The 24,763-nt window shown below is 35.9% G+C and overlaps 1 protein-coding gene across 25 annotated transcripts in view; it reads right to left on the minus strand.

The window, feature by feature from the left end:
* Positions 1–24,763, minus strand: part of LOC139150367 (nesprin-1-like) — a 209,196-nt gene that overhangs the window by 18,711 nt on the left and 165,722 nt on the right. For 10 of the 25 annotated variants that reach the window (XM_070722691.1, XM_070722693.1, XM_070722701.1 and 7 more), the window contains 17 exons: positions 22,116–22,259; positions 21,298–21,456; positions 19,177–19,389; positions 17,499–17,615; positions 16,358–16,378; positions 13,555–13,872; positions 12,760–13,062; positions 12,021–12,344; positions 11,233–11,559; positions 10,588–10,920; positions 9,209–9,517; positions 8,510–8,569; positions 7,582–7,605; positions 6,128–6,261; positions 4,600–4,801; positions 2,995–3,123; positions 1,699–1,896 (listed from right to left, as the gene is read on the minus strand). In XM_070722691.1, coding sequence (XP_070578792.1) covers positions 1,699–1,896; positions 2,995–3,123; positions 4,600–4,801; positions 6,128–6,261; positions 7,582–7,605; positions 8,510–8,569; positions 9,209–9,517; positions 10,588–10,920; positions 11,233–11,559; positions 12,021–12,344; positions 12,760–13,062; positions 13,555–13,872; positions 16,358–16,378; positions 17,499–17,615; positions 19,177–19,389; positions 21,298–21,456; positions 22,116–22,259 — 3,315 coding nt within the window. The remainder of the gene's footprint in view (positions 1–1,698; positions 1,897–2,994; positions 3,124–4,599; positions 4,802–6,127; positions 6,262–7,581; positions 7,606–8,509; positions 8,570–9,208; positions 9,518–10,587; positions 10,921–11,232; positions 11,560–12,020; positions 12,345–12,759; positions 13,063–13,554; positions 13,873–16,357; positions 16,379–17,498; positions 17,616–19,176; positions 19,390–21,297; positions 21,457–22,115; positions 22,260–24,763) is intronic. The other 15 variants (XM_070722704.1, XM_070722703.1, XM_070722696.1 and 12 more) reach the window with 7 other exon arrangements.

Below are 24,763 nucleotides of genomic sequence, written 5' to 3' on the forward strand. Positions count from 1 at the left end.
ACTGACACATTCTCTAAAAGATCCGGTGGAAATACAAACTATCTGATATGTGATGAAACCAGTTGATTTCATCAGCCGTTTTCTAAAAATATTAGTCTTCTCATGAGTAGACTGTTACGCTTGTAGAACTGACACATTCTCTAAAAGATCCGGTGGAAATACAAACAATCTGATATGTGATGAAACTCTGCCTACAAGCTGCAGACATCCTGCTATATACAGTGTACATCCTGTATTTGACAGATCACCCTATATCACATGATCCACAGGTCATACATGACGAGAAGACTCACCACTTTGCCTATCTCCATAGTTACTCCTTACCAAAACTTAGGGTAAAAAATCCTGATATTGTTCAGCTTTGAAAGTTGTCTGTACTCTGGGCCATTATCTGCCCTTGTGAAATTCAAATTTGTTTTTTTGCTATTTATAGAGGGCGCTGTGTTGCATCCTATCATGTTACATGAAGCATAGCGCATCTTGCCAACTGTGATCTCATATCACACCACTGAGGAATGGCAGGCATGGAATTTATTGAGAACATTACATGTAACTAGGCCAACAGACAGACCTCACTGCACTTGTCAAATCTTTGATATGGCTAAGTTACACAATTCTTCCTCTTTTATCAAACGCCTTTTTACCATGCGAATACAAACTTGTCAAATACACTTTAATGTTATCTATTTCAAGGCATTTTTCAAATAACAACAAAATGATCAGCTTTGACAGAGCTTTGTGCTATGCATGACTTGAGTTTGTAATCATAATTATATCGGAACTGTAGCTTCAGATTATAAATTTGAAAGAATGCTTTTATAGCCTGGCAATATGCAGATAAACTGTGACTAAATTTGGAAGTCTGCTCTTAATATCTTAAAGTTTGTAATTATTCATTCGGTTTGAATTTGTCTCATGAAATAAGCTACGACTGAAAAATGTATAGCCTAATACCTAGAGCTACTGGACAAGAAAAGTAATGGGTACTTTACACGGTCCAATGGAGAATTCAAACTGAGGTGCTAATGAGGGGTAGCATAATGCTTGGTATGTTTATTTGGACACACACACTGAATAGAATTGATGTCCCTGTCTAAACGTTGCAGCTGTCCTTATGAAAAAAACAGCAGACGACTTTCAGATGTCCTAATGGCTTGAAACTTCAACAAGATTACAATAATTTACTAAATAATTAACATTAAAAAACAAAAACAAAGAAAAATTCACATGAACATGTTTTTTTCAGGGTTCAGAAATATCTCCTGTCATGAGTGACATTATAGCTTTATTTGTTTTGAATCTGGACGATTGTCTCGTAATGTCTTCATTGCGTATTATGTTACAAGCTCTACATATCAACTAAATGTCAACTGCAGCAACGCAGTGTAAGTGACGGTTACATTTCAAATGTAGGAATAAACATATCAAATCATTCGTCCAAAGAAAGTCACAAACAGCTTAAATTTTTATCAGCTAGCAAAAACTTCTAAAATGATATGTCTAATGAAATGTTTGACTAAATCTATGGTGACATTAAAGTGTACTTTCTTTCTCGAAACCATAGCTACTGTATCAAACTGTGCAATGATAAAACTAATCACAATGAAAGACATAAATTTCAACTTCCTTGTAATTTTAGACCACAATAATTCTTTCACCAGAACTTCTGCAAAAACTTGCAAAGCAAAAGCTACTGACCTTAAGTTCCTCCATCCTGTCACGGATGGAATTTTCGTCTGCCGATCTGTTCGGGTCTTCTTTGCTTATGATCTCCTCCATGTTTTCCATCCAGAATGTCAGTGCCTGCAATGCATCCTGGAACTTCCTCTGGGCGATGATGTCATGCTCCATACCTTGTACTTGCTTGCCAATGGCCTGCTTCATGTTATCAAGTTTCTGTAAAGAGAGTGGTCACATCACATATTAACACCAAAACTGATTCTTTTGCCTCAAGATTTTTTTCATGTCTGACTTAAATCACAGACATAAATTTCAGGGGCCCTTTTTCACACTTGGCTTGGATTGTTTAAGAAATTTACTAAAATTTGATAGAAGTAGACTCAACAGCTGACCTCCATTGTTTCTGTATCCTGCAAGCTTTTACAATAGACAATATTCTTGTTTCAACTGTGTATGCTTGTACACAATAGAATATTAATGCTGAAGCCCTTGAACTAGAGGTAATTAAAATTAGGTGTGAATGACTCATTTGCCAAGTTCCCTTTTGTTTGAACTTGACGGTCTTTGTTTCACTTTTTTGTAATATTGCTGAGCTGAAAACAAAATTTCTACCTGTACTGAAAATTTCCTTTTCAAGAATATCAGTTTCAGTGCTTCAAACTTCGCTGAATATTTGCCCTGATCATTCCTTATTGAAAGACTAAAGTAGTTCACTCAACCATACACTCCACACAAACCATCAATGGCTTCAATAGAAGAAAGATGTACTCTTCTGTCTACCTCCATGACATAACCATTCTGAACTTTCAAAAGTACTCTTTGACAAAGGTTAACAGTCTAAAGAACAATTCACAATAAACTGTTTCTGACAAGGCACAAATTTGAACAGTTTACTTCGGTTTGTCCAGTCACGGATCTATTCCATGGTTCAATGGACTCTTTTGTTTCATGCATACTACATGCTTGACTCATTAACATTCAGCGCACTGTAACAAAAATAAAATGCGGTGTGAATGGAAAACTCAGCTTCTATGGGTAGTCTCAACCTTTAAAAATCTTCTTAACTCTTTCTCTTTAACAGATTCTGATTTTAAAATAAATTCATATCCGAAGGATTTGGGGCTTTAAGGTAATTACCATGAAAAGTATTCTTTCTTCACGAAAGACTAACTTTTTTGTCTAAGAGGAAGGAACTAGAATACACACAGGTTCACAAGCATACTTCTACTTATAACCCTAGAGACAAGTCTGAGAAACACTCAATGAATCTTCTGTGAATTACCAGCTGTTGCACAGAGCTAACGGTTGTCTTACCTGCTGCAGAGATTTCTGCTGCGACGTGATGTTAACAATCGTTGTGCTGTCCATGTGCCTAGTCAGTGGCTCTATCAACAATGTCATCGATGACACTCCATTGTAATTATCTAAGTCAGTCAGCAGCACCTGGAGGTGAAGAAAGACCAAAGACAACGATGGGTGGGAAGATTGGAAACTACTCAAAGACAGGAAGTCATGCACACATGGGCAACAGTCCCTCACTGTGGTTACAGCAGACTAGCTATGCTACTGGAAGGCAGTTCATGCTCTATTAGATTTCAATTACTGCCACCAGAGGGTTTGGCAAATGAAAACCAACTATCCACATGTGTCAGTGATTAGATAATTTCAGCTGAAGATTGATTGAGTCATGCTAATTGTACCATACAGACTTGAATTTAAATGTTCACCAATGGAGCAGGGCTACAGTTGTCCAAGCCTATGGGCATATCTATTTCTGAGACTGGATGAATACACAATAGTTAGTTGATCTGAGAGAGCCTGAAGACAATTACTAAACAGTGAACCACAGTCCTTCCACCACGGCAGAGACTGTACACTATAGATGAAACATTGTTATAATCTAAAATATTTGCGATGTGTCCTGGTTTTATTTACGATGTGATGTCTTTATTAAGGTGGCATTGCACACAACACAGCGTATTTGGCTCAAAATCACTTTGTTTTTAACAAGGATTCCTTCAATGGTAAGTAATTTGTAAACCAAAGATTAAATATTGGTTGGGTTTAACTTTTAACTTTGCAAGAAGTCGTAAGCTGGGTGAATTTATGCAGATTTATTCAAATCACCCGTTTTCCTGGCTTCTCTTTTCTCCCAATTTCAAGATTTCACAACACTTCAACTCCACTTTGGCTGGGTCAAATTTTCTGAAATTTTCATATTATGTTCTTTTATAGTAACTATAATAAAACTATTTTGAATAAGCTGATTATCATGATTTTATTCACTGTTTTTGAGTGTCAGTCTTTCAACCACTGCTATTCTAGAATGAGGATAAATAATGCACGATAAAATAGTTGATATTTTTCTACATATACTTTTATTTCAAGTGAAATATCACATTTCAGAAAATAGTATCGAGTTGTTGAATTAAATCATCATTAATACTGAAAGGTTTTCTACCACAAATATACACCCCTTCATCCTTTGAGTAAACTATTGCTACGTGTATACAACATTTCAGATTCTCTGCTCATAAACAGTATGGGGGTCATTGCAATCTTTGATGAGAAATATTCCTTTGAAACAAAACTGTGTTGGTGAAGTGCAACGTTACCTTAATGGGAAAATGGATATGTACCCAGCTTTCTATTCTTGGACAATGCAAAGAGTGTGCAGACATAATATGTGGTATAGTATCTCTTTACTTATCTGTGTAAGTTTGTGCTGTCTGAGCAGACATGCATATTAGTGCATATAAGTCTGTGTAAATGCAGTTTGTAGTGTATGGTTTGCAATATGTAGGAGATTGTTTGTTAGACTGAACATGTTATGTCTGCATAAATGTATTCATTATGTCATCGTTGATATGCACATTACCATGACAACTAATATGCAAATTATTCTGATGCTGTCATTACCTTGGCAACTTCAAGCTGCTGTTCTTTATTAGCCTCCCAATCTTTATCAGTGGCAGCCAGGAGAACGTCTTCCACTTTTCTTTCCTTCTCTTCGATCCATTCCGACACATGTTTGTATTCTACTTCATATTTCTCCCAGTGCATCAGGGCTTGTTCAAAGACGTTCAGGGTGTCTCTAAGTTGCTCTTCAACAACCTTCCATCTACAAATCAAATTAAATCAAATCATGTATTCATTTTACTCAAATGTTTCATCAATGCCGAGGGAGCTAAAATTTCCTTGCAGCTTTTGCTTTATTTAGTAATACTTCTAAATTCTTGTCTGAAGTGCTGACGCGACAGTCTAACTCAAAGCAATGACTGACTATTTTGCTAATGGCTGCAGAATGTACATTTTGTGACAAAAACGGATGAATGGTGGAACTATCGGATGAATTGCTGTGTACAATGTCAGGCTGGTTTCACAGATTCCATCTTTATAAATGATAACTAGACTGTGAAATTTGCTTTGCCGTCAAGATTTTAGTTACTATGGCAATGCAAACAACAAAATGGATGTCTAATATTTGACTTTAATGATAATTATTGCATTTCATTCATCTTGAAAGAAAAACCTCTTCATCAAAAGATACATTCGAATCATACCTATACAGCAGAGGAAAGCATATCTTAAATTTTAGCAGGAAGTGTGTGGATAAATTATCAATTGGCAGAGGTGGATTTATAGAATAAACATTAACCGTACAACAATGATGTAATCTACCTCAACTGCGACATTTGTGAGCAGTAATGTTTATAAAACAGGCCTGGGCATTATTAGCATGCCACACAAAGTCTCTATTCAATAATGATCCTATTGTACATGTTTTTTCCCCCAGTAAACATGATGTGCATAATGTATGTGTTAGATTGAGTAACAGCTGCACATAAAGTTCAATCGTACGACATGTGATGGTTGCAAACTTAATTTACAAATTTAATTGATTCTACTCACGCATCATTTCATTCAGATGGATATTTTACCACCAAGTCCTTAATTCTAGAAATTTCATTAAAATTCAATTACACTATATGTATTGCTAAAGCAGGTATTTTTCTATAGTTAAGCATAATATTTCTGTTTACGTAATTTGTTTGACAGTTCAATTGCCAGCAGCCAGACTACTTTATATATTTATAGAATCAGAATTATTAGTTACTAAAATAATACTAGAAATAACATCCCTATTGCATATCTCCATTACAACTTACCTTTTCACCAGCAATAAAAAATAGCTTTCTCATTAGAAACCTATTTTATACAGATAAATCATGTCACTGACCTATTCTGGAAAGTTTTCCCTCCAGTTCTGGTTCTGATGAAATGCAGTGGAAAAGTGATACCAAGACATGATAGTGTACACCGCATTGTCTACTGTACACTATTTGTCATGCAGAAATGATAATTTTTACTGGTAGTCTGGTAAACTGGTGATATATGCAAATAAAATGTGACCTACAACCCCTGACCCCAGACTGAGCTTCCATACCTGTTGCTGATGTCAGACATCGTTCTTTCCAGTCCACTGCTGACGGACTGTTCACAGACTTGGATCAGCTGATTGGTCAGTTTGTTCAGATTGGTCAGGTGAGCTCTGTTGTTCTTGAATTCAGTCTGCAAACCCTGAATTGTGTTCAGAAATATACATGTCACTATGATAAACAGCAGGTCAAAATACCTGCATGACAGAGAAATCTAGGTAGGAAATATACAGGCATGCATTTGAAACTCTAGAATGTTGAGCTGAAAAGAGATATATTGGGAGAGAAGATGGGTAGATAAGGAAGAGTAAAGATGTATGAGGATACTAAGGGTTTTTGGGGATGAATTGTTTACATGATGTCTTAACTTTGAATTCTCTCTTGAATAAATTATTGACTTTAAAACTACAAAATTTACAAAAATGTGATTAGCAATTAATGACAAAGAGGTGGATGAATATTGCAGGGGGCAAATTTTGGACAGGTGGTACGTTTAATTTCTTTTTAATGATTTTTTAAAATATTAAATGGTAGCCTTCAATGTCTTTGAGGATGCATTCCTTTTCTAAATCACAGTATGTTCATATATTTGAGTAAAATGGAGGTGCTACCATTGATTCATTTGGCACAAATCTTAACAACTGACAGAAAATGATTGGACAGAAAGATGTTCAGATTGTATACTTTGCTCAGTGTCTTCTGAAATAAATGCCTTAGCATAAACTGATAATGAAGAAAATTGAAGTTTATTTCCAGGAAAAGATGACGTTTTCCGTGTCACAAATCAGCAAGCTACACCAAAGGTAAAGAGGTCATCAAAAGGAAAGCCATGCAAAAAGTTCAAAGTTCAAAGTTCCCAATAAAGTGTGAGAAAAATACATTTTTGAGCTGTAAGGCTGAAGAAGTTTTCAAAACTTGTTTTTGGTAGGTTTCTTGCATTGTACAAATAATCTTGTGATGTTGATTACTGCAGTCGTTGAATTTGATGGACTAACTCAATGTAAAGTCAAAATCAGTGTACTGGTGTCTGTCGGGAAGGAATGTCAATGTCACGGTGACAGATTGGGGGATTATGAAGGATGGGGGAAAAATGAAGGGAAAGAAAGATTTAGGTGAATTTAAAAAGTGTGAGAAAGCCATTAGTCAGAAGAATTTATACTTATTTTTACTATCAGAATTAAGATTATTATCAGAACTATTAATACAAGTACATCCATGCAACAACAAGCATTTCAACAACACAGAACAATCACCATCAGAAACAAAATGGAACTGTACAAATTGTTATCACCAAACATCAACTTGAACTTAATGAATTAGTGAAAAACGTGTAATGTTAAAACACATCAAGTGAAAATATACACTGAAAACATTAATGGTTTATTTGAAGTGAAACATGCGATTAAGTGAAGCACCATCGTTACAAGTTTGACAATGCCTAGGAATTGCTGAGTCTAGACACCTTGAGTTTCTGTAAATCCTGTGGCTGGTGTGTAGGAAATGGTGTGAAAATGAATGCATTGAAATGAGAGAGAAAAGAAACGTTATCAGTTAAACCACATTATTGAAATATGATCAGGAATGGATAATGGCTCTGAGTTCACAAGACCAAGGTCACAACCAGTGCATATCCACCTATAGGGTCCCATGGCATTAAAATGCAGCAGACATAAATTTGATGGGAAGAGCTAAATTAAAAGTATATTTCACAGTTGGGTATGTACAAAGCTTCGAGATATTATATGCTATCCTACAAGGAGAAAACATATGCATTAGTCAGGAAGGGGAGTTTACTTTTGATTTGTTCTCATTCAGCTCAATAATGGACAGCAATTTTACGTTAGATGTGCAAATCATTTGAATGAAAAAAAAGAAGGAAGGGTAAAAAAATTTCCATTGGTGTATGAGGGCGCTTTTAATGACAACCATTTCCGTGCTGGTGTTTTCTACTATTTAACATAACTATTCATGCATCCGGTTTTCATTCTGTATGGCTTGTTTCCAGGTTTGAGAAAATACTCCAAATTAAAAGGTAAGACCCAGAAAGTATTGAGATGTGCTTTTTGTGGAGAAAACTGCTGGTGATTATTGTGATATGAAAAAATTACAATTACTTCCTTATACCCATTACAAATTGACATGAAATGTACATATTTCTATAGACAATAATAAACAAGTGTGCTGCAGAGAGTTGTTGAAAAAACTTAATGTTGCCTTGTACTATCATAGTTAACAGAGATTAACATTAAAAACTTAGAATTACTCAATTAAAGAAAGATCAAGTCAAAACAACAAAAGGCAAATTATGAAATAATAGTTAATTGCAAAAAGATTAATTTAAATAGGAAAGTGTAGTGGCCCAAGAGAATATTGCTTCTCTGTGAACATACATGCAATAAAGGTACAGAATCTGTGGACATCTCTTGAACAGTGCTATCATCAGACTCAGGCTGTGGAATTGGGAAAAAAAATTGAAGGCAAAAAAGATAGAACACAAGGTAAATAAAAGGAAAATATATCGGTGCATACCATTTCTAGAAATTAATAGTTAGAGTTTGTGAGAACTGCTTTACCATATAAAAGAGAAAACCAGATATACAGTATGATGTGTGCCTTGGAAGATGGTAAGATGTGATAGTGCTTTCGATCAAAGAGACATTTCCATGATTTCTGGCCTGCTCATTCACTGTCTGAATCAAATTTTTATTCCTAAAATGCTTTTCTCTCAGAGAATCACCAGTGTCAAAATTTGATCTGAAGGTCTTGAAGTCGCTGACAGTTTACATGCTTGTATAGTACATAGTGTAAATGTTGGCTTGGATGCAAGGTTGTCACAAGTTTTAGGCAAAATCTGTGAAAGGAAATCTTATAACACATTATACCAGGCAGCTGTATGAGATACAAGGTTAAATGCTGACATTTTCAAGATAAAACATGTGGATTAATGTTTTCTACAACTTTGTGAAAAAGGAAGACAAGGTATAATAGGGACCAAATCTGTCGTCTATATTGAATTTTAGGACCTGCAGTGACTCCTGCTACATTGTTAATATTTGATGAGAGAATGAGACAACTATTTGTGTAGTTACCTTGACTTTGTACAAACTCAATTTGAATGAATCTAGTCGGCCGCCGATTGTTCTGAATTTTCCAAGAGTGTACTCTGCTTCACTGAGACACTTGGTGACATTGTGTAGTGCTTCGTTGTACTGTTTCCACACTTCGGCAATGCCAGTCAAAGTGCCTTGGAGTCTGGCCACCTTCTCCAGAAGTTCCTCCCTGCACTCTTGAATTTCGTCAAGTGACTTCTGAACTTGAGACCTTGAGGTCAAGTTCAGCCCTGCCTTTTCAATCATTTCAACCTCGTTGTCCTTGGCTGTGACCAGCTCTTCGACAACCTGGATGTTTGAGACAAGTTAAAAATGTTGCGTTAAGTTGTGAGGACACAAAATCTAATGTCATCAATAATTCTGTAGATTTGTTACAAAGTAATTGCGTAATCTAGTATTCCATTTGAACTGAGAATAAAATTTCACAGATACAGATTTTGACAGATGAATGGATGGCAATGTGTAAGATGAGTATCATTTTTGTGTAAGAGTTGCTGATGAGGCTCCCACATCAGAACGACAGGGTACAGATAAATGTTCAATTTATAGTGACTCTCCTTTGACAGTGAATCTGCAGCAGGAAAATGAGCGTAGTGAAAACTTAACAAAATTCAAGGTCAGATAAAATGTTGATCTTCATTTCATAAGTTTACTGAATAAAACCCTGCATTGGTCATGAGAGAAAATTAAACTACACTCTCATAACATTTCACGAGTACTCCAGACAGATGGTGCCCATTAGCATTAATATTCATATGATAACATATTTATTACCAGCTGTGGCACTTCTTTCTAAAAACTACTGAATCAGACAAAATACATACAATAGTACTAATCAGTTTATGCAGCAGTTATCTAAACAGAGTTTATTAATATTAAAGTCTTTTTGAATACTGTCTGAATGATAAACATCTGCCAGAAAGTCAGTGCCAGTGCTGTACAAGGTAATTAATTGTTAAAACCTTTTGCAAACCTGAAATTGTTCATCTTTCTGCATACAAGATTTGGTTAAAGATTAACAGAAAGACATTTCAGAAAATAATTTACAAAGAGTTTTGTCAAACATTCGCCAAAATTCTACATCATGTAAACCATATCTCCTTTATTTCGCAATACGACTCAGCTCTGCCAAAAAGACTATATAAAGCCAATTTTGATAGAATCTTTCATGTGCTTGGTGAAAAATAACTTTAATGGTTCATGCAAGGTTAGATAACTTTTTGACCTGTGTGCTTACTATTCAATTTTGCTCATGGTCTTCCAAAGGCTCGTTCCTGCTTGCATGGAGTCATGCCAACACGAAATACTTTACTGAAATATTACAAAGTTCTGTGAAAAATTTTCAATCTCCACATTACCTGACAGTCCTTCAGTGCATGCTGGACACCCATCTCATGACCTATTTTGCCTTCATATCTTTTGATCCTAGCATCCTGCTGTTCGTACCACTTCAACAGGTCTTTGAGAGTCTTTTCATAGTCCTGCCAGTCTTTCAGTAGGATCTCTAAGTTCTTTGCCCTCTCACTGACTTGGTTGTTCAGCGATTGCCACTTGTTGTTCATCTGGCCGAGCTTTTCAGCAAACTCTGTCTTGTCGTTGCGCCGGCTCTCGAGTTCCTGGCCAACTTGTAGGATGGATTGGTTGACAAATTCTACTGTTAGTTGCTTGGACTGCAAATCAAGTTTGTAGCCCTGTAAGGGTTGAAAAGAGAAACATCTGTCATTCGTGAAATAAAAAACCCAGATGACTTCCGGATAATATATTCATTTACTATTCCACCTTTGCCTTCAGACCTTTGCTCTTGTAATGGTGAGTACTCCTTGGTTTTGCTTGGATGATTAATAACATCTTACCTACTGAAAATAAAATTAACAAAACTTTTTCTTCAAAGAAAATTAGGAATGTAATCTTTATCATTTTTAGCAAAGAAATATGACCATTATTTACAAATAGAGAAAACTTTTAAAACTCACAAACTACCAGAATGATGTAAAACTTCTTACCTTATATTTCCTGAGGTCCATTTCTACATCTACAGAGCTCCTGAAGTCAGCCATATCATCTCTGTCTATCGCCCTCTGGAGGCCATCCATCCACAACATCAGCTCGGATAGCGCCTGCCTCGAGGGCAGCATTTCCATTTGAAGGTGGTGCAGTTCATCTTGAACTGCCGGGATTTCAGAGGTCAGTTCATTCCATTGGCTTTCAATTAAAATAACCTTCTCCCTGACTGGTTTAGTGTCCAACTTCTTCAATCTCAGAAGTTGGTTTCCATTGTTGACCACTGACGATTTAATCGGGGCATGGTTGTTGACGTCCTTTCTGAATTCCTGCATTGCATGGAGAAAGAAGAGGGGGAGAAATCAACAACGTATTCATGTAATGTCTTTGTCTTGCTTCTTTCACTTTTTGTGCATCCACACGACTGAACCCTTTGTTATTTGTGTTTGCTTTCGGCAAAAATGTCATTTTATTCAAAGAAAGACAAGTAATTTAAAGTGAATGAGAAAAATGTTACTTTTGCTTGAAAAGATTAATACATGTGTAATCAACTGTGTATCCATGACAAAATTTCTATAGAGTTGCACATATGTAAAATAATGAAATACAATTGCCTGGTTTAATTGCTGCCACTTCAATAAACTGAACACATGTCATGTAGCTATGATTCTGCACACAAAGCAAATTCATTTACGTGTCATATAATGACGTTGGATCTACATCTAACTTTTCAGTACACCAGGCCATCTTCCTTTCCCACGGTGATGTCACTGTTATTTTGCTGACTTACCATGAACTTTTCAAGCTGATATGCAATAGGTCCTTTCTCTGGGATGTTTTCCCTGCTGCTCCATTCACCGAGCTCTTCCAGCGCCCTCTGTAGCCAGCTTGTGAGTTCTTCAGAGCCAGCATCAAAGCCCTTCCATGCATCAAGCAGCTGCTCCAGGTCTTTCAGCTTGTTTGAGACCCTGGCATTGAGTTCAAGCCATCGCTCACCAAGATCTGCGAGTCTGGCTTCTAAGTTAGGACAGCCAATCTCCTTGAGAAGGTTTTGTCCTCGGTCGATAACCTGATGTAGTGATGGCTGTTTGTCGGCTAACAATGTCTTCATGGCCTGCAGTGAAATGATTGAAAACTCATGTCAGAGAATTTCTCTTTCATTGTTATCCTTCAAAATGAATTCATACAGTGGGAAACTCGGATTACTTCAACTACCCAACAATTCCATCTTTAAACTACCTATGTACTGAGATGAAATATCTACTGTAGACTATTGCCAGTTTTGCTGAATAAATTTTCACTGGACTGACCATATAGGTTCCTGTAGATGACTTTGTTCTGCAGTATTTGTTCTAGACCAGACACAGATTATTTGCTGTTGTGATAACAATGTACTTTGTTCCTGCAGTGTAATCTAAATTGAACACCAACAAGTTGAAACAATTATAAGTGATACCAATGACAGCAAAAACCAATCACTGTCAGCATATCAAACTGATAAATAAGGTATGACCACTTGTCCTGTATACCTGGAATCTGTGTACGTTTTGCTGTATGGTCTCCAAGCTATCATCACTGACATCACTCGGCAGTTGAGACTCCATGTGTGCCAGCCAACTCCTCAGGTCGTTGTACATTCTCTCAAACTGCTGCCATTCCTGTGCCAGTCTCTCCAGTTCCTGTCCTCTCTTTGTGGCCTGCAGTTGGAGCTGTTGGGTGCGTTGGTACAGAGACATCTGCAGCGGTGCAAATTTCTGCCTGGTGATAGCGTCAGTCTTGTCAGCCAGGGACTCAATCATCAGACGATGTCCCTCCATATCTGAGAAGAAGTCCTGAAAATACAGAGAGCTAACTTATCAGTTTACTGGAACTTCTTGAGGATTGCTGGCTGTACCTCAAGTAGCTATGTAGACATTCCAATAACATTTTCATTATTTACACATTTGGAGTAAAAAGCTGCTAATTCTTAATAAACACTGTTTTATTTGTTGTTGAAATAAATTTGAAGACGATATTATTGGAATAGAGCTTAATAATCATATGGTTGAGGTAAGTGGGTTCAATTTGGATGAAAACAAAAAAATTCAGAATAAATGCAACTTTATGCAGGTTAAATTTTTAGATATTTTCAATACTGAAATGATTTTGGCTCCCGCAAAGCACTGCAACAAAACTATCCATTTCTCTCCCAGTCAATAATTACAACATTCTGGTCTTTGTTGTAATCAACCATCTCTAGGCAACCTCATCATTTTTCGTATCATTGGTTACACTACAGAGCAGGTTGGATCAGACTTGCACAGATTCATGGACTTCACACTCACTTTATATTTGTCTAGTCGTTGCTGTAGATCTGGTAAATCAACCACAGTTAAATCTCCTCTCTTCAGTTTCTCCTCTGCGGTATCCAGGTAATCTGCATAGTCTTCCATCATTTTCTGATACTGTTCCTGCAACAACCTGGCTTTGCTCAGTTCGCTCTTCCTGTTGTTGGCCTGCTTCTGCAGATCCTCCCAGTTGCTACGGAGCATGGTCAGTTCGGTTGTCATCTGTAGACGTGGGTCGTGATTCAACATGTATTCTCCTCTTTCGCTTATTTCCTTCAAGCGAGCCTCGTACTTATGGATGTCCTCTTCCAATTTCTGAGATAATGAGTGAGTGGAGAAAGGTCAGAGGTCATTGACCTGGGCCGACATAGTCTGTCTATCTCTGTCTGGTGACTTGTTTTTAAACTTTTGATATACAGACCTTGTATGCAGAGCATCCTCACCTGATCATTATTTTTTTGTGAATTCACGGCAAATTGCAGACTTGCATGTGATCACCTTGGAAACATTCCAAGTGGCATGATGCCAGATGCGTAATTGTGAAACCTGGTTTTATAGTCAGAACTCTAATGCATGACAAACGAAGACTTACAAAGTAACGCTAATTACCAGAATCAAAACATATATCTATCAAGTTCTCATCACAACAGAACAAACACTGAATGTGATACACTGAACGCTAAATTAAAGAAACTCTTTTACAATTTGCAAAATATTCCAAAAGGGCAAAAATGCAAAGATATAAAAGAGAAGATGAAGTTCTGAATGTGAGCTGGAAAAAATTCTCCAAGGATTAATTAAGACCAGATATGAACTGAATATGCTCATGTGTTTTACAACAGGTTCATCAATAGAAGTACCCTTCACAGAACAATAAGATATATGTTATCACTATATGTAGCAGGTTTTATCAACTTCGCACAGTACTCTCAGAGTTTAATCACTAATTACAAAACTTTATTTAATATGCAAATGAGCTGTTAATTAACTTGGCACTGCTCAATGCTTTATGGGACAATTAGATATCCATCAGATCAACATTTGTAGCACGTTTTATTTAATTTAATGCTGTAATTTTAGAGTAATGTCACTAATTACAAAGTTCATTAAATATGCAAATAAACCCTAAATTAACTTGACACTTCTGTATTTATAGCACAATTAAATATTTATCAAATCAATATCTGTAGCACGTTTCACAAAATTTTAGCGCCGAAATTTCAAAGTTATTTCCTAATTACAAAGTTTATTAAATATGCAAATGAACCCTTAATTAACTTTACACTACTAATTGCTTTACAACACAGTTAGATATCTGTTGTATCAGTATGTGCAGCAGTTTTCATCACATTTGATGCAGTTATTTCAGAGTTATATGACTAATTATAAGACTTCATGAAATATGCAAATGAGCTAATTATTAACTTGACACTGCTCAATGCTTCTCAGTACAATTGGATATTTATCAGATCAACATCTGTAGCAAGTTTCATCAAATTTAACGCTGTAATTTTGGAGTAATATCTCTAATTACAAAGTTCATTAAATATGCAAATGAACCCTTAATTAACTTCACACAACTAAATGCTCTACAGCACAATTAGATATCTGTCGGATCAATATCTGCAGCAGATTTCATCACATTTGGTGCAGTTATTTTGGAGTTATATCACTAATTACAAAACTTCATAAAATATGCAAATGACCTATTTGTTAACTTGACACTGCCAAATGCTTCTAAGAACAATTAGATATTTATCAAATCGTTATCTGTACCTAATTTCACTGACTTGGGTGCCGTAATTTCAAAGTTATATACATAATTACAAAATTCGTTAAATATGCAAATGAACCCTTAATTAATTTCACACTACTAAATGCTTTACACTACAGTTAGATATCAGTCGGATCAGTATCTGCAGCAGACCTCATCACATTTGGTGAAGTTATATCGGAGTTATATGACTAATTATAGACCTTCATAAAATATGCAAATGAGCTATTTATTAACTTGACACTTCCTAATGCTTCTGAGTATAATTAGATATATATCAGATCAATGTTTGTTGCAAGTATCATCAAGTTTTGTGCAGGAATTTTAGAGTTATCTCACAAATAACAAAAGTTCATTAAATATGCAAATGAGAAGATAATTGACAAGACACTCACAGTATCATCATAATGTTGTAAGATTGTCATCTGTGAAAAGTTTCATGAAATTTTGTGCAGTATTTCTTGATATATGTCTACACTGTCATTACCGTCTCCATAGGGAAACCATTGTACGAAAAAAAACGATATTGCATAACTTCATTAATATGCAAGCCACACTAACCAAAATCTAATCAGTTCTTGCAAGTAGCATATGGTACCTGTGTACCAAATCTGACTTGAATCCGTTCAGACGTTTTTGAGTTATCGTGTAAACAGACAGACAGACACACACACACACACACACACACACACACTAACACACACACACACACACACACACACACACACACACGGACAGACAGACAGACATCGCTATGACAATAGCCCACGTGTTTACACACGTGAGCTAAAAATGGCTATGATGACTGGCTGCGTCATGATACACAATGGGGGATTGAATCATACTACTGAAAGCATCAACTGGACTGAAGACTAAGACCCCAAAATTGGTAAATAAAAGCAGAACATGAAAGCAAATGAAATGATTAACTGCCCAGAACATGCAATCAATGAAAACTTCGACTATGTGTACAGCAATTGGAAATAAAGTGTGAATCAACTGACTAAGGAAAAAGCACTACTGCACCTGGAACTGTTGTCTCCGATCCTTTTACAAAAATGTGATTTACAATGACAGGCAGAAAAGAAAGACAAAAGTTTGGATAACAAAATGGTAAGGAAAAATGTTAGAAGCAGCAATGAAGCTATGTAAGAACTAAAATGATTATAAAGAGATGAACATTATCTCAGTAGAATATAGGCTGAAAAAGAGAGTTGCGATGTTGGCATAGAATGTAGTGTGCAGTTCCACTGTACAAATCTTGCCTGTCGTTGTGTTGTGAACAAACACTATTACAGACAATTTTTTGTTGTTATATAAGACTGTTGGAGTCAAATGTAAGTGCATTGTGATCAAGATCACCATAATTATACTATGTATTGTTGTCACATAAACAGACATATCTCAGCTAATGTTGTTCTTTTAACTTGAATAGTCATGCAGTTATTCTGAGCTAAATATAAATAGTTCATTGCTGGCATGGTGATGCACTGAATGTTCTGTTTATGGAAATGATATTTTTACAGTCTTTTTTTTCCTATTTTCCCATATATTCATCATTTCCATACAATTTCTCTCAACATAGCATTTTGATGATGCATCCGGATACACTCACTTGAAGTCATACTTGTGAATTTGACTGTTTGGTGAGAGTCAGTGACACAATTGATATACTCAAAATTTGACTCTCATCTCCATAACAACGGGAATGACTTCCTCAGTGTATGTGTAAGTGTAAGCGTACAAAGCAATGCAACCTAACACAATAACACCAAGGTTGAAATGATAATGGACAGTGGTAACTTGTATTCCCTCAGCCAACATTCAGGCCTTCTTTTCATCTCATTTCAAGGATGTGTCACCATGGTGAGACATTTTACTGATTTCTATGACAACACATCCAGCCATGCCTTCTTTTCTAAAAATCATGTTTTGTATGTGTCAAGCCAAGCACATGAAGTGATACATTTTGATATTTTCATTTTCACAAAAGTTGATTCAAGACTTTTACATGCTCTCTGGTCACCTCTCATTTTCAGTGCTGAAGGCATATTCAAGTGACCACACCAGATCAGCATAATTAACCCACTTCCAGGATGGCAGTGGACTCCCTAACTTCCTCTAGATTTTCATCACCACAGACTCCATACAATTAGTCATGCCTTACCTGATTGAAGACCAGACTTTCTTCCAAAGATCCTTTGCCTTCCTGTTCTCTGTCTTTGTCACCTTCAACCATTTGCTTGGTCTCATCGATCCACGCTTGAAATCGATGGATGTCGTCCTGAAATGGACACATGTCAGATTAATAGCCAATCAGGAGAAACAAGGGTGGTAATTTACATGGCATTATTTTACATTTATTGAAATTGATGCCAATTCTATTGTAGCTCTTTTGCAAAAGAAACTTATTAAAAAAATGGTTTCCAAAAAAAATCTTGCACTGTCCTCTGCAGAGACTGACTGAATGTCCTGAGATGACCAACAATTCCTCTTGGGCAGCAATGAAAGAGATTGTCATTTCTGAATAGGATTGTATTCTCATAGATCACAAGCACATTGTAGATTTCAAGTTTTACCAACAAAATTGTAATTAAACTTTCAAATAAAATTAAAATTCACCAGATAAGCTTGAATGCTATCAGAGAATGATGCACGGAAGTGGTCTTTCCTTTGTGGATATTTCATTGATAAGATCCAAAATAAAGGAACAACCAGTGGTTCATCACATTGTATGACTCTGGCCTTCCTTTGTTGGCTGACATTCATTATCTTGTCTTTTGTGAAGATAATGAAAACAATCCTGATGATCCTTCAAGCCAAGGATTAAATTCTACACAAAACCAACCCAACAACCTTCCCTATTAACTACTACTGCCAATTAATTAATTAATCCTGGTGGTTTCACTTCAGTGAACTGCTTGCAATGCATTATGCTTTCTACCTCAGATACTGTGAAATGTGCCATTGTTTGATTGCCCAGTAAACAGTTCCGGTGTCTTGACTTTGCATTTTATTAATCACATTTTCATCTATCCACTTGGTGTGTAAATGTCAGATCTCCTCAGTGTCCACAAAGCTCACAAATCATCCACTGTTTGTACAGACAGCAATTTCAAATACGATATGTGTGTCTTTATTCATGTTGTTTTCATGAGACCTTATCAAATAACAGTGTATAGAAACTTTGTCTTTGAGCAGCAGGCAAATTCCATCAAATGTCAAAGCTGTGTTGTTGTGTAATTTGCTGAGAAAATACTCCTTTTGTAACCAGTTTCATGGCAAGCTTACATGTGACTGACCCTAAAACACTGTGTACATCTGTTTGCCACTATTTACATTTATGTGGACACAATGCATATTGTCCTCGAGTTGTGCACAGTAGAGTCCTCTTTGGATTTCACAAATTTGTTGTATTGTTGAGGAAAAGATAACATGATCTTGAAATGTGAATGTCACAGACTCACTAGCAATGAAACAGATACACCAACCAATGATCAGCAAGCTATTGAGTAACCAATGCAAAGAGTATTGCCCAGTACTGTGCTACATAGCTACATGACAACAAGATTTTGTTGGTATCTACATTAGGCTGATTCCTAGTGATATAACAGTTCCATCATTAATACGCAAAAATAAATATTTTTTTGAACTTTTTGATGAGCTGTTGAAAAAAACGCATACCGCTACGGCTGAGTTGGTGCTTTCTTACAAACAGTGTTGTGACTGAAATTATATTAGTTATGGCATTGGCTATGGTCACATTCTACAGTGAATGCACATACACAAAATCCGTCGGAATTGTCCCACATGCAACTCTGTACCACTGTGATCAGTGTCATTACCTGGTATGACTTGTACTGTATGTTTCTTTCGACTAATTCCTGTTCCTTTTCCTGGGCTTCATTTTCCAGACTGGCCAGTCTGTCATTCAGGTCCTGTAGAGTCTGTTTGATCAGAGCTCTGTCCTTGGAGTTGGCTTCTGCAATGATCATCTGACATGCTTCATTCATGAAGGCGATTTGATCTTGGAAGTTTTTGATTTCACTGCAAAGAGCCTGGGTAAAAGAAAAGGCAGAGATTAGACGAAGAAAGTTTTAAAAATACACCTTAAGATGCAATGATGAAAATTTCATCACTACAAAAAGTATAAGCTCTAAAATCATGGATACTATATTTGATGTCAATGTCACCTGTTGTCAAGACAGACTGATTTGTTTTTTCAACTTGTAGTAACACTCAGAGAGTGACATAGTTCACATTGTACATAGCATGCAAGTTGTGCACCATTTCATCTCCAATAAAATTCAATTACACTCTGTAAAATACTTAGTTTGATTTCATGTCACTCTTTTGATTAAAGAGGTAATTTTCAATGCATTTCAATGCACTATGCTCATAGTTCACGCCATGTTCATGGTGATATGTATTACTGATTTGGGCATACACGACTGAAGATGCTTTCATCAATATCAAACCAACACCTGTGTATACTGTGATGGTGACGGCAATCACTGTTTGTAACTTGTCACATAAATTAGTTCAATGTACTGTTTAAACATGAGACCATGTGTGCATGATGAATTCATAAGGCATACTTGGTAGGAAATTTGATCTAGTTCAGTAAAGTGTCACGTCAGTCACGTATTCTTCACATTATTGATTTAAGAGAAAGGTTTACTATTACAATGCAAGTTCATCAGTCCATCAACCCTTCCCCCACCCCAGCCCCCATTCCTTATAAGAAGGTCCAACTTTTGACATAGAAAACAAAGAATGTGGACAAACTATGGTGGTAAAAATGGGAAAGACAGACATGTTTCCTTGCATCAGTTTCAGCACTCAGGTCTGACAGCTTTTCTTGAATTAATTTAAAGAATAATGTATGATAGCCTGATTGTTACCTTCTTGTAAGTCAATTGCCCATGCAATGTCTCATGAAAATATACAGACAAAATTGCTCTTGACCTCGTGTACATGAAAACAACACTTCATGTATGGTATGTAAGGTCAACAAAAATAAAAAGTTTGTTTCTCATCTTAGACATATTGTAAAAATGATGCGATGATGCAGGGTTTTTTTTCTTGTCAATTTTTTTTTATTCTTCAACCAACAAGAACATGCAGAAAAACATGAAAACAACATAGGAATGCCCGAAGAGATAAATGCACAGCAGTGTTGCTTCAGTGTTTTTGTATAGCAACAGTTCTGTGGTTTGACTTTTAGTGCAGCAATGCAGTTTTGACAGCTTAATATAACAGTGAAATATATGTACAGTTCTGAATGGAATGTTAGTGTCAGATATTTTGTTTACAGTTCTGTCTTATAGAGCACTGTGTTATGCAGTGTCATCACGTATTTTTGCGTTTTTTCATTTTATTTCCTCATGAGCAGAAAAAACAGGTTGACACGGTGGGCGGATATTGAACGGCGCGAGGATGAGAAACAAATTTTTAATATTTCTTGGCCTAAGTTATTCATGAGTTTATTTTAATTTGCAGTTTGTAAAGAATCTTTCTGTGGTATGTTACTGGAATTGCTACATGCAGGAACTGTTTTATGGGGAAAAAAAGAACGCATTTGCTTACACAGCATGATGTTCGTACAAATTACACCACTTTATAGTCTCTCTTAAAATCAGATAAGTTGGGAAACATATTTTTTGGCTTTGATTTTCTTCATTCTCTGGAGTGAAATAGGTATTGTGATACAAATGTATTGATCTGTAAACACAGATAATCCATCTCTACCATATTGAGTTATGCGTATACAGTAAAGTACACATCATACTGATCATGCATGAAATTGATGTGCATGATCAAAGAAGAAAAACTGACAAAACTTTTCCCCTTGTAGTTATTTTATCCAGTAGTTTATAGCATACATGTAGCAGCACTGGTCTGTACTTCAACAGCAAAGTAAGTGAGTTTTTGAAGAGAATGTATACACCATTCAAAGCACTTACTTCGTGTTCGGCAAGTTGCTCTTCGGTATCTTTGCTCCAGTCAGTGGAGAAAAGTTTAACTTGGACAGTATCTAACCACTGAGAGACTGACTGGAGAGCGTCTTGGTACTGCTGCTGAAACTCAAATGCTTCATCAAGTCTTTCTTGTTTGTCCTTCACCTGTCAATGATACAATATTACAAACTTAAATCGGACTTCTACCTATGTCAGTGACAGAATATCAATGATACAAATTAGACTGTCATGTAAGTGACAGAACATCATTGATACAAATTGGACTGCTGTCTATGTCATTGACAAAATATCATTGATACAAATTGGACTGCTATCCATGTCTGTGACACAGGTCACATGAGGCCAAAAAAATAATAGGTTTGTTTCTGGTCATTGACAAAAAATGATGCGGCAACGCAATTTTTTTTCAATTTTTTTATTTTTGGTGGATTTTGATAAATTTTTCCCTTTTTCCAAAGGGGCAAATGAAAAACAGGAAAAAAGTTGACACACACACTTTGAAGTGATGTGGGCGTTGACCAGAAGCAAATCAATGTTTATTTTTGGCCTTATAATGCAACAGAGACATGCACATGTGCACTGTTTTTCACTGTGATTTGGTGTTTTTACATCAATATTCAGCCTTCAACCTTTAAATATCAAAAAGGGGAAGATGTCAAAACGGAACATTTTTTAAAGTTTTATTTGTAAACAACTGAACTGTACTTGACAAACAACCTATTAAGCTTGCACAAACATGAAATGACTACAAACAAGGAATTGCAAATTCCTCTTTGACAGTTGTTATTTATCGTCTCTCTTACCTGAGATTGTAGTTTTTCCCAGCACTGGTTGAGTCCCAATAAAACCGTGGATAGATCCTCAGTTTTGCTATCGTCATCTGGAATATCATAGACCAATAGCCTGTGTGCTTTGTACTGGTGTAAGGGGGTGCTTGAGTGAAATTCCTAGGGAAGAGAAAACACAAAATATATTTTACCAAAATGCATAGAAAATTGAGCTTGCATATTTCAAAGACATACTACCTTTCAGTCCAGAGATTTGGCAAAAGTGTGCAGGTGATGAGAACATACAACATTTCATCCTATTTTAGACATTGTTAATCCAATTCCTTTATTATAACAGAAAAATTGCTGCACTAAAATGGATGTAATGAGACACGACTTGACTTGAAGTACGTACATGTATGTGAAGTACATAACAATAACAGGTTATCGTTTATCTTTAAAATTGACATGTTTGATGTGACAAATGAGGACAAGTATACTTCTTATCTCACAAATTATTCAATTCCAAATCATTGTTATCCTGTGACTTCCTGTTTCACCCATTATGAACAACAATAATCACATCCCTATAACATTTGACTTTGAATCCTTTGGTTGCACAAGTTTATAAAAAAATTACATCTATATAACTGCAACATCATAAACAGTTTGTGAATGATTGATGTTAATTACCTCCTGAAAAATGAGCAAATTTACACTGCAAGTTTCGGTTTGCTGGAGATTTGTTGATTTCATTTTATCAGGATTGTAATGACAGGCTAAACATGATAATTTTTGAGAACACATCATTAAGTTCACCATTCATCAATCATTAACTGTTTCCACATTTTGTTCTTGAAGCAAAAAACCCCCAAAAATTAAACTTCATCAGGTTACATTATCTCAAATTTTGCATTCATGCAGATGAAGTCAAAATTGCCTACATAGATGAGCATGGCGAGATGCAGTAAATGACATTTCTAAACACACATTTTTTTTCCCTAATATAATACTACTGATGGTAATAAACCATGAATGCTGGCTCATTTTTACATCTTCCATCTCATTATCAAACTCTGCATTGCAATTTCTGAGTCTAACTGTAATGCGTATCACTTTCATCATTACACAAACCAACACATTTACAAAATCACTGCATACAGATTCAATATTTTGGTGCAGCAGATTTATTTTGCCCATTATTTCATATTGATTTGTCAATTTCATTATTGAAAGGAGCGTCATATCACAAGGCTTCTAATTGATGGGCGGATGGTGGAAAAATTCATCTCATTAAAAATGCACTCAATGGCCTCGGCACATGACATACACAATATTCTGAAACAATTCAAGTGGTGTATAAAATTCAAACTTGAAAAAATGTGTTTTAATTGAGTACATTGTAACTAGGAAGCTATTTTAAATAATCTCTCAGATATTTGCTTTAGTAGATCCATGAGAATTAATCAAAATTCAAAATGCTGGCCTCCTGTGTAGAACCCATATTGAGACACGGCCTCAAACTGCTGAGTTGCTATTAATGTCTATCTAATGGTTTAACCATTATTACACAGATCTGCATATCTAAGTGTTTGGCAAGACAAACGACATGTAGCAAGACACGTAGACAAGAACAAGGGTTGGTGTATCTTTATTCCGAGGTTGATGTGGAGAAGGGAAAGCCAGATGTCTCATCTTCAGCAAATAGATTGTTTTTGAATTCAAGTTTCTATGACAAGAGCATCTAACATTTTATGTAGGGCTGACACCCAAGGTCACAGCCATATATAGAACACTCATTTGCAATTTTGAAAGAGGCATTACAGCATTGTACAGTTTTCAGTTCAAGATTTGTTACAATTCTTACAATGTCTATCAAAGTAAAATTTGCTGTGAATGAGTATAAACGCATATGATTGAACTTCTTTCCAAAAAAAACTGTAAAAAAATATTTATGTTGATAATATCTGTAATATTTGATTAATCTATTATGACAATTATTCTTATGTTACTTATCTGACCCATATTATGATTACGTGAATATTTACTGAAGCATTTACTAGTATTTCAAGAAACAGCCGTTACAAATTGAGGCTGCACTTTGTCCTCTGACGTGACCAGTATGACGATAAGATGAGAACGCATTGTTTGTGCAGGACTGGATTTGTAATTTATTGTTAACGAAAACATTTAGACCAAGTTAGGGCATGTACTTTTAGCAGAGCATCCCTAAATACGGCTCCTCAACATTAACACCCTCCTTGATCACCATGATAAATTCATTATAATCTTCCCTCTTTTGTGAATAATACACCAAGCAATGCAGATGACAATGACAGATGGTTTTTTAAAATTAAACTAGCCCTGTCACAGCAGCCAACTGATACAGACTCTAAAATGTCAACAATGTTGTTTGATTTGCAGAATTTTCATAAAATATCCGAGGGCAGTATTTTTATTGCAAGTGTAGAATCAGTGGGTGGCTATCCTAATGAACTAGTTTTGACATGTACTGGAATATCCATGTAAGAAAAAACACTGAAGCCAAGCACATACAGAATATCCACCTGAGAGACAATGATGAGCTGCAATCATTGTTGATAACCTGGAGGAAAAACCCTGCATACTGTTTTTGTATATTAAAACAATATTGATAGATTTATGACTATCATATTTCTGGGAAT

This window comes from Ptychodera flava, chromosome 14 (genome assembly GCF_041260155.1).
Source record: "Ptychodera flava strain L36383 chromosome 14, AS_Pfla_20210202, whole genome shotgun sequence".
NCBI lineage: Eukaryota > Metazoa > Hemichordata > Enteropneusta > Ptychoderidae > Ptychodera > Ptychodera flava.